The 12632-nt window shown below is 35.5% G+C and overlaps 1 protein-coding gene across 2 annotated transcripts in view; it reads right to left on the bottom strand.

The window, feature by feature from the left end:
- The window catches only part of EXO1 (exonuclease 1), a 39417-nt gene that overhangs the window by 11373 nt on the left and 15412 nt on the right, over positions 1-12632 (bottom strand). For both annotated transcript variants that reach the window (XM_067729470.1, XM_067729471.1), the window contains exons 10-11: positions 5980-6205; positions 2736-2982 (exon numbers count right to left, since the gene is read on the bottom strand). In XM_067729470.1, coding sequence (XP_067585571.1) covers positions 2736-2982; positions 5980-6205 — 473 coding nt within the window. The remainder of the gene's footprint in view (positions 1-2735; positions 2983-5979; positions 6206-12632) is intronic.

Here is a 12632-nt window from a genome sequence, read left to right as displayed (position 1 = left end):
CATTATTCTAGGATAAGTATCTATATAATAAAGATAAGACTTAAAACAGACTTCCAAAAAGCAAACAGATTGGAGACAATCTTTTGCATATTTAATACCTCCTGTTATGTTATATTAAAAAGAATGGGGTGGGAATGACCACTGGCATATATATTAGTGACTGGGCACTGTGCCAGGTGTCTGATATATATAACTTCTGCTAGTCTTAAAACAGTCTTATGCATATGATCATCCATATTTTATAGTTAAAAAAAGAGGCTCAGGGAAGTTAAATGGCATATGAAAGATCACTCAACTAATTAAATGATAGAGTGAGAATTCAAGTCCAGGCCTATAAGATTGTGTGCTCCTTTCAAGGTACCATGCCAACTATGACTAGGAATCTTTCCTATCACTAATACTAACTATACAACCCTGGGAAAGTTTCTTAACCTCTAAGAGCCTCAATTTCTTAGCCCAAAATAGAGAAAATAACGCCAACCTGAATATCTCATAATACTGTTGTGAGGAATAACACATAAAAGAACTTTGAAAATCAGCTAAGAAAACTAATTTAACAATATCTAATTATTATTAGATATTGCTCTATAATCTAGATCAGAAAATTATACATCAAAGATTTACTCCCAATTATTATTTCACAGGAAGTTGATGCAGAAAAAAATATTTCTCCAAGCATTTCTTAATGCGTCCTCTGAACAATTTCTTAGCGAAACAACTAACTAAGCTATATAAAGCAGCTATTTACAGCTTCAAACAGAGATTTCATTAAGCTTCCACAATGACTTAATAGCCAAGACCTGTAGAGACACATAAACATTATTCTCATTAGCTGTCTCCAAAGAGGCAGAAAAAGGAAATTCTAGTCTCACCTAAATGGAAAGAAAAAGAAGCACTAAGAGGCAGAGAAATGAAATCCTATTTTCACCCAAATGGAAAAATAAAACACGAGTTCCAAAAATTTCTCTGAATGACAGAAGTCAACTTTCTAAAATGTATAAATCAGCATAAATCATCTAGAACCCTATTTTCCATCTTTTGAGGCCTACTTCTTCATTATTCCACTGTTAACAAGCACTTTTAATGAGGGTGACTAACAAAGGAAGAATCAAAATGATCATTTCATTGTACTGTGAATGTTTCCTTGGAAAGACTTGATGGGAGAAGGGTTTGAAACATCCCCTAAAGGAGGCTTAGGGATTATCAGTGGTTCATTCCTTCATGTCCTTCTCCTATCATCATGGTTAGACAAATCTGGCTGCAACCCAGTTTATTAAACTTGAAAAATAAAAAATATTCATTCTAAGTCTTCTAGAGAAATACAGGGGCTGATAAAGTTTCTCTTTCTTAAAGTTACTAAATCATGCCTAAATAACTTCTAACACTTAAATTTCCTGTTTCTAGTTGTGGTACCACTATCCGAAGTCAATAAAATAAGAACTATTTATTGTACGTTTATCATCTGTTGGGCAATATTTTACGCACTTTACTTATGGTAATAATTTAATTCTATCAACGATCCTAAGATTGTTATACTTGTTAGCCTTGAAGAAACAGAAGCACCCAGAAATTAACTTGCTCAAGTCAAACATCTCATGAGTAAACAGGACAGGATTCAAATCCAGGTGGTCTAACCCCAGAGTCCAAATTCCTAATCCCTAAGTTATACTGACTCTTCAAATTCTCATCTTCACTAGCAGGGACTATGGCAACAGCCTAACTAATCTTTCTGCTCAGCTTTGGACCTCTAGAATCCATTCTTCACAGTGTGTTCAGAGTGGTCTATCTAAACCAGGAATCAAATCATACTCCTCCCCTGATTAAAACCTTCTAAATGTTTCCCATCACCCCTAAAGACTCAAGTTCCTTAGATTGGCTTACAAGCCTTTCATGAACTGGCTTGCTTATTTCTGCTCCCTCATCATCTACATTTCTGCTCCCTTTTCATCCTTTTCCCAACTTACATTGTGGCAGAAGTAATAATAGCAGTGATCAACAGCAAATAGTTAACCCCATGCTCCGTGCTGTTGCTCACCTCCATGTCTCTGTCCAAGCTGCATGAGTCTGCTGGGAAAGTATTTGGCTCCCTTCTTTGCTTCACCCACTCATCATTTAAACCTAGGTAACAGCACCTAACACTCATCCCTTCCCTCCCACCATTTCCAACCATTGCCTCAGCATTAGATGCCCTCAAAACACCTCATGCATGATTTTGTCATTGTACTTACCACACTGTATGGAAAGATTTTGTTACTGACCTACTTCTCCAACTACGAAAAACTGCATGTTTCTCAAGAGCAAAAACTATGTCTCTCATTTTTGTAACCCAGCATCTAGTATGGTATCAGATTATCAATTAATATGAGAAATCCAGTCATCTGCATTTAAATAGATTTCTAAAAATACTTCGCAAAATTATATTTAGCTCTTAAAGAAACTAAAAAAATAGAAACAAAGTGGGGGGAGGAGGAACCCCCAAAGTAACAGAGTTTTTCTAATGCAAAATGTAGTAAGGTCTACAATTCTTATTTTGGTTCTCCATGGAGAGATTACAAAAGTAACAGAAGTTCAAGGGACAGTGGAACTAAAGCAATACATGATAAAAAACTGTAATTGGATTAAGCCAGGTCTTACACCTATCCCATTAGATTCAATGTTATTCAAGACAATTAAAATAAATACCAACAGAGTATATAATACAACAGACACACAACATTCTTTAGATATAACTATACCTGCTTCTGGTTCCTGGAACCACAACTGCACCACTTTCTTCATTTTTTCTCTGTAAAAATGTTGCAAATTTGTTTCTTGTCCTAGGTGGTATGCTTAAGCTTTTTTTAATAGTATTTCCATCTACCAGGTCAGGCATAAACCGTTCAGAAGAGTTCAATAATTTATCACCTTCACAACTATTTTTCTTGATCTTCTTTGTAAAGGAAGTAGAATACTGACCAAATAGATCATCTTCTGATAGCTCTTCTAAGTAAAAACAAAATTATCTGTAAATCTTTATTTCATGCATAGTTAGACATTTGGTCTTAGTTTCACAGTCCATGTCCTATTGTCCTAAAGATGAAGTCTTATTTTTTTTTAAACCATGCATCAGAAAAGGAAATAAAAGAATGACTTAAAAAAATTCCCTTGGCTGTGTTTTACAATTTCAAAAATTGGCTATGATTTAATGTCAATTATTTGTACTATTTTATGTGAAATTACCTAAACCAAAATTTCAGGGTACAATCAATTCTGTAAGGCTCTACATTCATTATACAATAAGGGTCTAATTCTGAATGTAAAAAAAAAAATGAATTAAATGTATGATTAAACTAATGTTTGGTTAAAAATATTGTTTCAACATTAAAAAAAAAATGTTTCAAGGAGCTATATATACACACCATCACTGAGTTACGGTTTTTGAGGTGTATTTGATTGTCCTGTAATTTGTGCTCTAGCTATTATCTTCATTACATAGCTATGGGGCTCTAGAAGACTGCTGTGTAATGAACGCATTTTATTGGTATAAGAATAAATCATAAGACTAAATAATGTAAGATGTTACAGCTGAAATGGGCAAGGACATAGAGATAGCATTAAGGTACTTTAAATTAGTCCAACTAATTCTCAGTCTGAATAGCTTCCACTCACATGGGAGTAAATGCTCATGACTCTAAGAAGTTGGTAAAACAGTTGAGGGTGCCAAAATACTACAGACCAGGTGATACCTCAAATTCAAAAATGTATAGAGTAAAAAAAACCTATAGGTCAGTAAACTTGTAAAAATCTGTTTATTATGCAGGGAATTGGGAGCTCTTACAGAAGAGGAAAAAAATAAACATCGTAAGATCCCCAGCAAGGCTTCACCAAGAAGCCACACCACACTAATCTCATTTTCTTTTTATAAGGTTGTTAGACTAGCTATGTGGAGAAATTCATAGACTTAGTATACATATTTTAAGCGAAACTTTAAAACATACTTGAACCATACTTCTCAAATTTCCAGGTGACATAATACCCATGTTAGAAGACAATATAAAGGTTCAAAAAAGAAAAAAAAATAATAGGCAGAACAATGGATTATAATGAATTAAGATTACCTCAGTAAGGATAATGTAACCCATATTTAAGTTTAAAAATATAACTACCTGGCTTAACAGCAACTGGTGGATTATAAACTCAGTAAATGCCTGCAAAATGACAAGAATACTACTAAAAGCTCATGTTATCTTAGTTTGCAGTAGTAAAAGCAGCTTCTGGATGAAGGACTGAAATAGTGCCACAATTCTAAATATGATCTATGGTAAGCAGACCACATCTCAACAACCACTCACTGTAGTAGTTACAAATTATTAAAAAATTTGTATTGTATCCAAAGCATAACCTGGATAAGGAACTTTTAGCTTGCAAAAGAAATTTAGGAGGGTCACAATAGCTGTCTCTAAATATATGAAGGGCTGTCACATTAAAGAGGGAAAACATTTACTGTTTTTTGTTTTGTTTTTGTGTTTGTGTGTGTGCCTGTGGACAAAATCCATTGATAAATGGTAGTTATAACGAAGCAGACTTAGTCTGACATAGGTAATTTACTGATGAGCTCTCTACATAAAATGAATAAGCCTACCTTGATGGTAGAAGAAGGGAAGGAACTAATATGTACAGTGTACCTGCTATGTACCAGGGCTTTTTCATATGTTATATCACATATACAAAAATTTGTGAGATAGGCAATATTGTTCCCATTTCAGAAGAGGAAACAAAGGTTCAGAGATATTATCATGAAAAAGATTTAGGTTCATAAGGAATCAGGACATTTTGGCCAAACATGAATAATCTATACCTAAATTTAAAAGATAAGGGCATGAACTAAAAGTTTGCAAGGGCTTTGTTTTGGTTTTGTTGTCAGATATTCATTCATGTAATGTCTGAGGGAAAGAAGGAAGAGAGAAGAAATGGATTCTTTCCATTTCTAAGCATATTCTATGGTGGAAAGAAAAAACCTTTTCCCAATACCTAGTATTCCATTCTCAGCACTTTTGTTCAACACTGTAATGGAGGTTCCAGTAGGCAAGAAAAAGAAATAAAAGGTATCCAGACTGGAAAAGGAGAAGCAAGACTATCTTTATTTGCAGGTGATAGGATTGCCTACATAGAGAATCCTAGAGAGTCTAAAAAGAGATACTAGAACTAATAAGTGATTTTAGTAAGGTTGCATAACACAAGATTAATATACAAAAATCAAGTGTATTTCTATATACTAGCAATGAACCAGAAATTGAAATTAAAAATACCATTTACAACAGCATCAAAAATCTGAAATATACAGATAAATTTGACAACATATGTGCAAGACCTGTACACTGAAAACTACAAAGCATCGCTGAAGACTTAAACTAAAGAAGACTTAAACAAATGGATCAGAAAACTTGATATTGTTAAGATGTCAGTTCTACCCAAACTTATCTATGGATTCAACTAAATCCCAATCAAAATCTCAGCAGGCTTTTTTTTTTTTTTTTTTTAAGAAATTGACAAGTTGATTCTAAAATTTGTATGGAAATGTGAAGAACACAGAATAGCCAAAACAACTTTTCAAAAGAAGAACAAACTTAGGGACTTACACTACTGGATTTACACTACCAGATTTCAAGATTGACTATAAAAGCTACAGAAATCAAGACAGTGTGTCTGGCATAAAGACAGGAAAAGAGACCAATGGTACAGACCTGCACATATGTGGTCAACTGATTGTCAACAAATGTGCCAAGGCAATTGAATGGAAAAAGGATAATCTTTTTAACAAATGGTGTTGGAACAATTGGATTGCCATATACAAAAAAAAAGTGAACCTTGATCCTTACCTCACACCATACAAAAAATTAACTCAAAATGGATCAAAGGCCTAAATGTAAGAACTAAAACTATAAAGCTTCTAAACTGTGACCAATTCTCACTAGTGTTTCACAAAAACAAAATACATACCACTTCTTGGTCTTTTTTCAATGGATGACTTCCTTGGAAGATTTAATCCTTTAGTACTAATCACTAGTTCAATGCCCACAGTACTTGGATTTTCCTTCACCTTTGTAGCAACTGAAACAATGTCCAGCTCAAGTCTAGGGCAATAGTTCCTATTCCAAATACTATTAATATTAGATGACTTTTGACATGTTTTGTCAGTCCAACTATGACTTCTTGATTGGGCAGGCTAAAATAGTAAAAGGAAAAAGGTTACTTTAAGAAGAAAAACAGTTAAATCATTTCCCTCTGTATCAACATAAATTATAAGTAAATAATTAAATTACCCCTTTGAACAGCTTTTGATGAAATATCTGTCCTCTAATAATAACATTTTCTACTTTGCTGGTCCTATACTTTTCCATTAAATGTGTCTTGTATTCCTAGGTCTGTTTCTCTCCCAATTAGGGTCAAGCAAACTCATTAGCTCATTTCTAAGAAATAAAAAAATGAATCTTCCTAAGATGAACAGTGCAAGAAATAAAACTACACTTGAAGAAACGTTACCAGGAAAAACGTACTTTTAAAATTTGAGTATTAGTTCAATATACAATACTAATTAGTTTAATAATCATCTAGCAATAAGCCTCTAAATAATCACTGACATACCCTTTACAAAGGACCTGAAAATTAAAACCATAAAATTATGTATTTAATCAACTATCCCATCTCTAGAACTTGGATGAGTTCAAACCAAAACAATCTAATTTACAAAACAATAGCTTCTTTAGTGGACAATACCTATGTATTAAATAGGTATGTATTAGTAGACAATACCTATGTATTAAACAGAAAGCTACTTTGGTCTACATTGAGTCATGCACAAAACTTTCTCCAAGAAAGAACTTATTGACAGTAAGGATTGGTAAATAATCATTTTTAATGCTAAAACAAGTTATTCACAATTAATAACTATTTTATTATTTTTTCTAAATATATTTTAGATGAAAATGATCTGCTAATAGGACGTCAATGATATTCTAATAGAGTAGGAGAGGCACAGGGAAAAATTAACACTGGTACAAAAAATGTTGGTACTAGGGTGTGAATTCCACCTGACAAAAAAGTCCCACCTGAATCTGGAATCTAATCTTTCACTTAAAGAAAGGATTAAAAATAAAAATAAATAAATAAAAACGAGGTAACATTATTCATAATATACTCTGAGAATTAACAAGGAAGGTAATTTAGAATAATTGAGAGAATAGGTATAATAAAGATAGTTTAAGCAGTATAGCTCATGGCATTAGATCCCACTGATGGTTTTATTTAAAAAAAAAAGAGAAATAGGCAAGTAGAAAACTTGACTGGGAAGAATAAATCTTAGATAAATAATAAGAATTAGTTTGATGTACAATTAGTGGTTCTGAAAGAAATTTCTCTATGAAAAAAATAATCTGATAAGGATCTGGACTTCTGAAGGATGGCCATCTTAGTGAGCCATAACATTCCCAATTGTATCTGAACATTTTCATTACAACCAATTATTTTTGAGTTTCTCAAAGGAAAAACTTGAGGATCATTCTGATGAAGTTATAATATCAGTAATTCAAATGTGTAAAGAAGATAGCAGAATAAAGACTTTTCAGTTCCCTTTTCCTACAAACTTCCAATTATAAGGTAAATAAGCCACAGAACTATAATGTACAGCACAGGGAATACAGTCATCCCTAAGTGGCTGCAGGGGATTGGTTCCAGGAGCCCCTCAGATACCAAAATCCACGATGCTCAAGTCCCTTATATAAAATGGAATAGTATGGTCAGCCCTCCATATCTGCGGGCATCTGCGGATTCAACCAACCACAGACCCAATTCGATTGAATCCTTGGATGCAGAACCCATGGATATGGAGGGCTGACCAGTATAGTAAATAATACTATGTGACTTCCCTGGTGGTCCAGTGGTTAAGACTCCACGCTCCCAATGCAGGGGGCACGGGTTCAATCCCTGGTCAGGGAACCAAGATCCCTCATGCTGCACAGCATGGCAATAATAATAATAATAATAATATTGTAACTCTGTATGGTGACAGATGGTAAATAGACTGATCATGATAATTTCTTAATGTATATAAATATTGAATCACTATGTTGTACACCTGAAACTAATATGTCAATAAGTCAATAAGAAAAAAATCATCCCCAAAGCAATAAGAAGAAAGAAACACAAATACCATCTACAGAAAATTTAGGAGATATCTGTAACTTCCAAACCACAGTGAAGACAAGAGTATAGAGAGAAGAATTTAAAGAACCTAGCCCAAGGAGGGAGGGGCAAGATAGGGATAGGGGATTAAGAGGTACAAACTACTAGGTGTAAGAAAGCTGCAAGTATACATTTTACAATACAGGGAATATAGCCAATATTTTATAACTATAAATAAATTATAACTTTTAAAAATTGTGAATCACTATGTTGTACACCTGAAACTTATATAATATTGTAAATCAACTATACCTCAATAAAGAAAAAAATAAAGAACTTAGCCCAAGAAAGATCAAAGTGTCTTCAAGCATCTGCAGAAAAGAATATCAGTAAAAAACCAATTCCGGACTTCCCTGGTGGCACAGTGGTTAAGAATCCGCCTGCCAATGCAGGGGAGATGGGTTTGAGCCCTGGTCTGGGAAGATCCCACATGCCGCAGAGCAACTAAGCCCATGCACCACAACTACTGTGCCTGCACTCTAGAGCCCACGAGCCACAACTACTGAGCCCACATGCCACAACTACTGAAGCCTACATGCCTAGAGCCCGTGCTCCACAAGAGAAGCCACTGCAATGAGAAGGCCGCACACCGCAACGAAGAGTAGCCCTGCTCACTGCAACTAGAGAAAGCCCATGCATAGCAATGAAGACGCAATGCAGCCAAAAAAAAAAAACAACCCACAAATTCCGCATACAGAAACCTGAAGACTCAGAAATTTAAGGGATCAGGTACCATGGAGGCCACAAGTAGGGGGAGGGCTAAAAAAAAGGTTTATTTGACTCCTGGGCGCTCATGTTCAATCTGTCCATACAGTCAATTCACACCCATCTGCTTCAGAGTGACTGGACCTTTGAAACCCAGAAACAATAACATAAAAACAGTAGGTACTTCAGAAGATGAAAACATCCATTTGTCTAAAGACAACGATCAAATGAAAGGCTAAATAATGAATAGTGGGGAACAGCCCTACCCCTTCCTGGTCCACCCCAGTTCATTTCCCTCTCTTACTCTCAAAATGCAAACAGCCACATTTACATAGTTAAGTAGAAATTGGAGGATCCCTTTTTGGAAAAAAGAACTGTACAGAGAAAACATGCTGATGTTTGGGAATTCACAAAACAAAGGCAGCTTGTTTCCAACCAGTTCACCAAAGAGTAAAACCCAAGACTATAAGCCCCACTCATTCACACAAAGCTTCTTAAGCTTCTCAGTGCCTCTCCCAAACAGGAACAAATTGACAAGAAGCTCTAGGTGTCTGAAAAAAAAGTCTCCACCATGAAAGAGAAAAGTCAAAACACATAGGAAAAAAAAAAAATCCAAAGCAAACAGAGATAATGCAGAGAGCAGAAGAAAATGTACAAGAGATTATAATTAATATTCTGAGAGGGGTGGGGGAAAAGAGGAGATTACATCCATGAAATAAAACAAAATCTTTAAAAAATCACAATTAAAGAAAGGGTTCTTGGGGCTTCCCTGGTGGCGCAGTGGTTGAGAGTCGGCCTGCCGATGCAGGGGACACGGGTTCGTGCCCCAGTCTGGGAGGATCCCACATGCCGCGGAGCGGCTGACCCCGCGAGCCATGGCCGCTGAGCCTGTGCGTCTGGAGCCTGTGCTCCGCAATGGGAGAGGCCACAACAGTGAGAGGCCCGCGTACCGCAAAAAAAAAAAAAAAAAAAAAAAGAAAGGGTTCTTAGATATGAAAATGATAGTAAAAAGTAAAAATTCAGCAGAATTTTCTGCAATGATAGAAAAGTTCTGTGCTGTCCAACATGGTAGCCACTAAGGACTTTAAAAGTGGCCAATGCAACTGAAGAACTAAAATTTAATTTAATGTTCATTTAAATAGACACATGTGGCCAGTGGCTACATACTGGATAGTGCAAAGTTGAAAGAAAAAATAAAAAAGTTTTCCCCAGAAACAGCAAAAGACAAAGACATGAGTAAGATAGAAAAGTTCCAGAATTTGAAGACCAGAAAAATCCAATATCTAATTAATAGAAGTTCCAGATACAGAACAAGAGAAAACAGAAAAAAGGAACTAGCAACCTGAGTGTAAGGTTTATATAATTTGAGTTGATGAACATAAAATTCTTTTTTAGTATCATCATGAATTTGTGCTCTCTTAACAAGCTTAATTTCAGCTGACAGTAACGATTCTTTTCAATGCTCAACTGGTCACCAGTTTGTCAGTGGCCATCTTCTCTAGGCTCACCTCTTTTTCTTTCTCCAGGTGTTCTGTTTCCTTTACCTGGTAAACACTAAGACATTCTTGGTACAGCCAGAATGAACTACTTAGAGTACCTTTAACATGTTATCCTCTTTCACACATGCTGTTTTCTTCAGCGTGGAACCACTCACACATCTTGAAAACCCCCACTCATCTTTGTAAAGCCAGGATACACACCAGTTCCTCTATAAGGAGACAGTAGAGGGCTTGGCTTGGAATCAGAGCTCCCCTATTGATTAAATTTGTGAGCTGGCAAGTCCCCTAACCTCGCTCTAATTGTTTCCTCATCTGTAAAACGGAAATAATGGTACTGACCTCAGAGGCTTGTTAAGGAGTAAATGAATTACTATGTCTAAGTTGCTTAGAATGGCACTTAGAACACAGCAAATGCTCAAGAAATGTTTATGATTATTAAAAAGTATTCTCTCCTAGGGACTTCCCTTGTGATCCAGTGATTAAGAATCCGCCTTCCAACGCAGGGGATGCAGGTTTGATCCCTGGTCAAGGAACTAAGATCCCACATGCCGCAGGGCAACTAAGCCCTCATGCCGCAACTATTGAGCCCGCATACCACAAGCAGAGTGAAGCCCACGCACCACAACAAAAGATCCCGCATGCCACAACAAAGATCCCAGGTGCTGCAACTAAGACCCGACACAGCCAAAAAAAAAAGTATTCTCTCCTTAGGTGGAGTTAAGTGCATGCCCTTTGTTTCCAGGGAGCCTCGAATACATCTATTATAGCACTTACCATATTTCTATATATATAACCATGTGTCTCTCCCTTAGACAATGAGTACCTCACAAGCAAGGATTACACTGTTTTTCTTTATATTCCAGAACACTAGCTAACCTAACTATGCTTGTTATAGTACTTAACAAATGCTTAGTAAAGAACTGAATGGTGAGTAAGGGTAAAGATCTGGATAACTATGAGAAAGGAGAAACTATTAACCAGAAAGACAAAAAAGAAGCAGAAGGACTTAGCAATGAAAAAGAAGCCAGGGGTGGGGGAGGAGCAAAATAGGTGAAGGAGATTAAGAGGTACAAACTACTAGATATAAAATAAATAAGTTACAAGGATGTAATGTACAGCACAGTGAATACAGTCAATATTTTATAATAACATTGTATGGAGTATAATCTACAAAAATATCAAATTACTATGTTTTACACCTGAAACTAATACAGTTGACCCTCGAATAATACAGTTAATCTGAGTATAATTTATAGTCAGCCCTCCATATCCGCAGTTCTCCTGCATCTGCGGATTCAGCCAGTCAACGACCGTGTAGTACTGTAGTATTTGCTATTGAAAAATACCCTTTTGTAAGTGGATGTGTGCAGTTCAAAGCCACATTGTTCAAGGGTCAACTGTATGATATTGTAAGTCAACAATACTTCACTTAAAAAAATTAAATTCCAAGTCTTCTAGTCTGAATGAAAGAGATCATGTAACTGACATTCATTCATTCAACAAAAAACATGGTAAATATAATATGGCAGTGAATATCACAAAACTCTGCCTTTATGAAGATTACACTCTACCGGGAAGAATCAGAAAATAAGTAATAGAGACATAATTTATGGAGTAACAAGTGCTGAAAAGAAAAAATGTTATTAAGGAAAGCTGATAAGAAATAGAGTTTGCTTTTGACTGTGGATAGATTATAGGAAAGCATTTATGTAGATTCAGGAGACTTTTAGAATTATGTGATTGGTATACAGACTAGAGATTGGGTTAAAGATGTGTGAGTTCTCTGCATAAATGAGATAATTAGAGTCATAAGAACTTACTTAAGGAATAAATCTGAACATAAATGAGAACAGAGTCTGAATGGAAATATGAACAGAAAAGAGAGAATGGTGGGAGAGTGTATCATAAGAGATACATACATACAATTGGGAAAAAGTAGAAGAAAACAGGATAGGGCTCAGAGACACATAGCAGGGGTGCTCAGTAAGTATTTGCTAAATTGTGAATGAGCGAAAAATCAGTTTTTACTCCCCAAGGGAGGTATTTCTAGGTTTGGTCTTGCCAGAGGCTGAATGGGGGTGAGATGAAAAAAGGTCATCAAACATTTGGTATATTCAAATGAAATGTTCAAGTGTAAAGGTTTGATAATACATTTTGTGGTCACTTTTTAATTTAAGGAAATTACCAATATACATATTTTCTCTAACA

Source organism: Pseudorca crassidens, chromosome 2, assembly GCF_039906515.1.
Source record: "Pseudorca crassidens isolate mPseCra1 chromosome 2, mPseCra1.hap1, whole genome shotgun sequence".
NCBI classification, from domain to species: domain Eukaryota; kingdom Metazoa; phylum Chordata; class Mammalia; order Artiodactyla; family Delphinidae; genus Pseudorca; species Pseudorca crassidens.
Note: the sequence above shows the minus strand (reverse complement) of the source record. Positions and strands in the feature narration are given on the sequence as shown.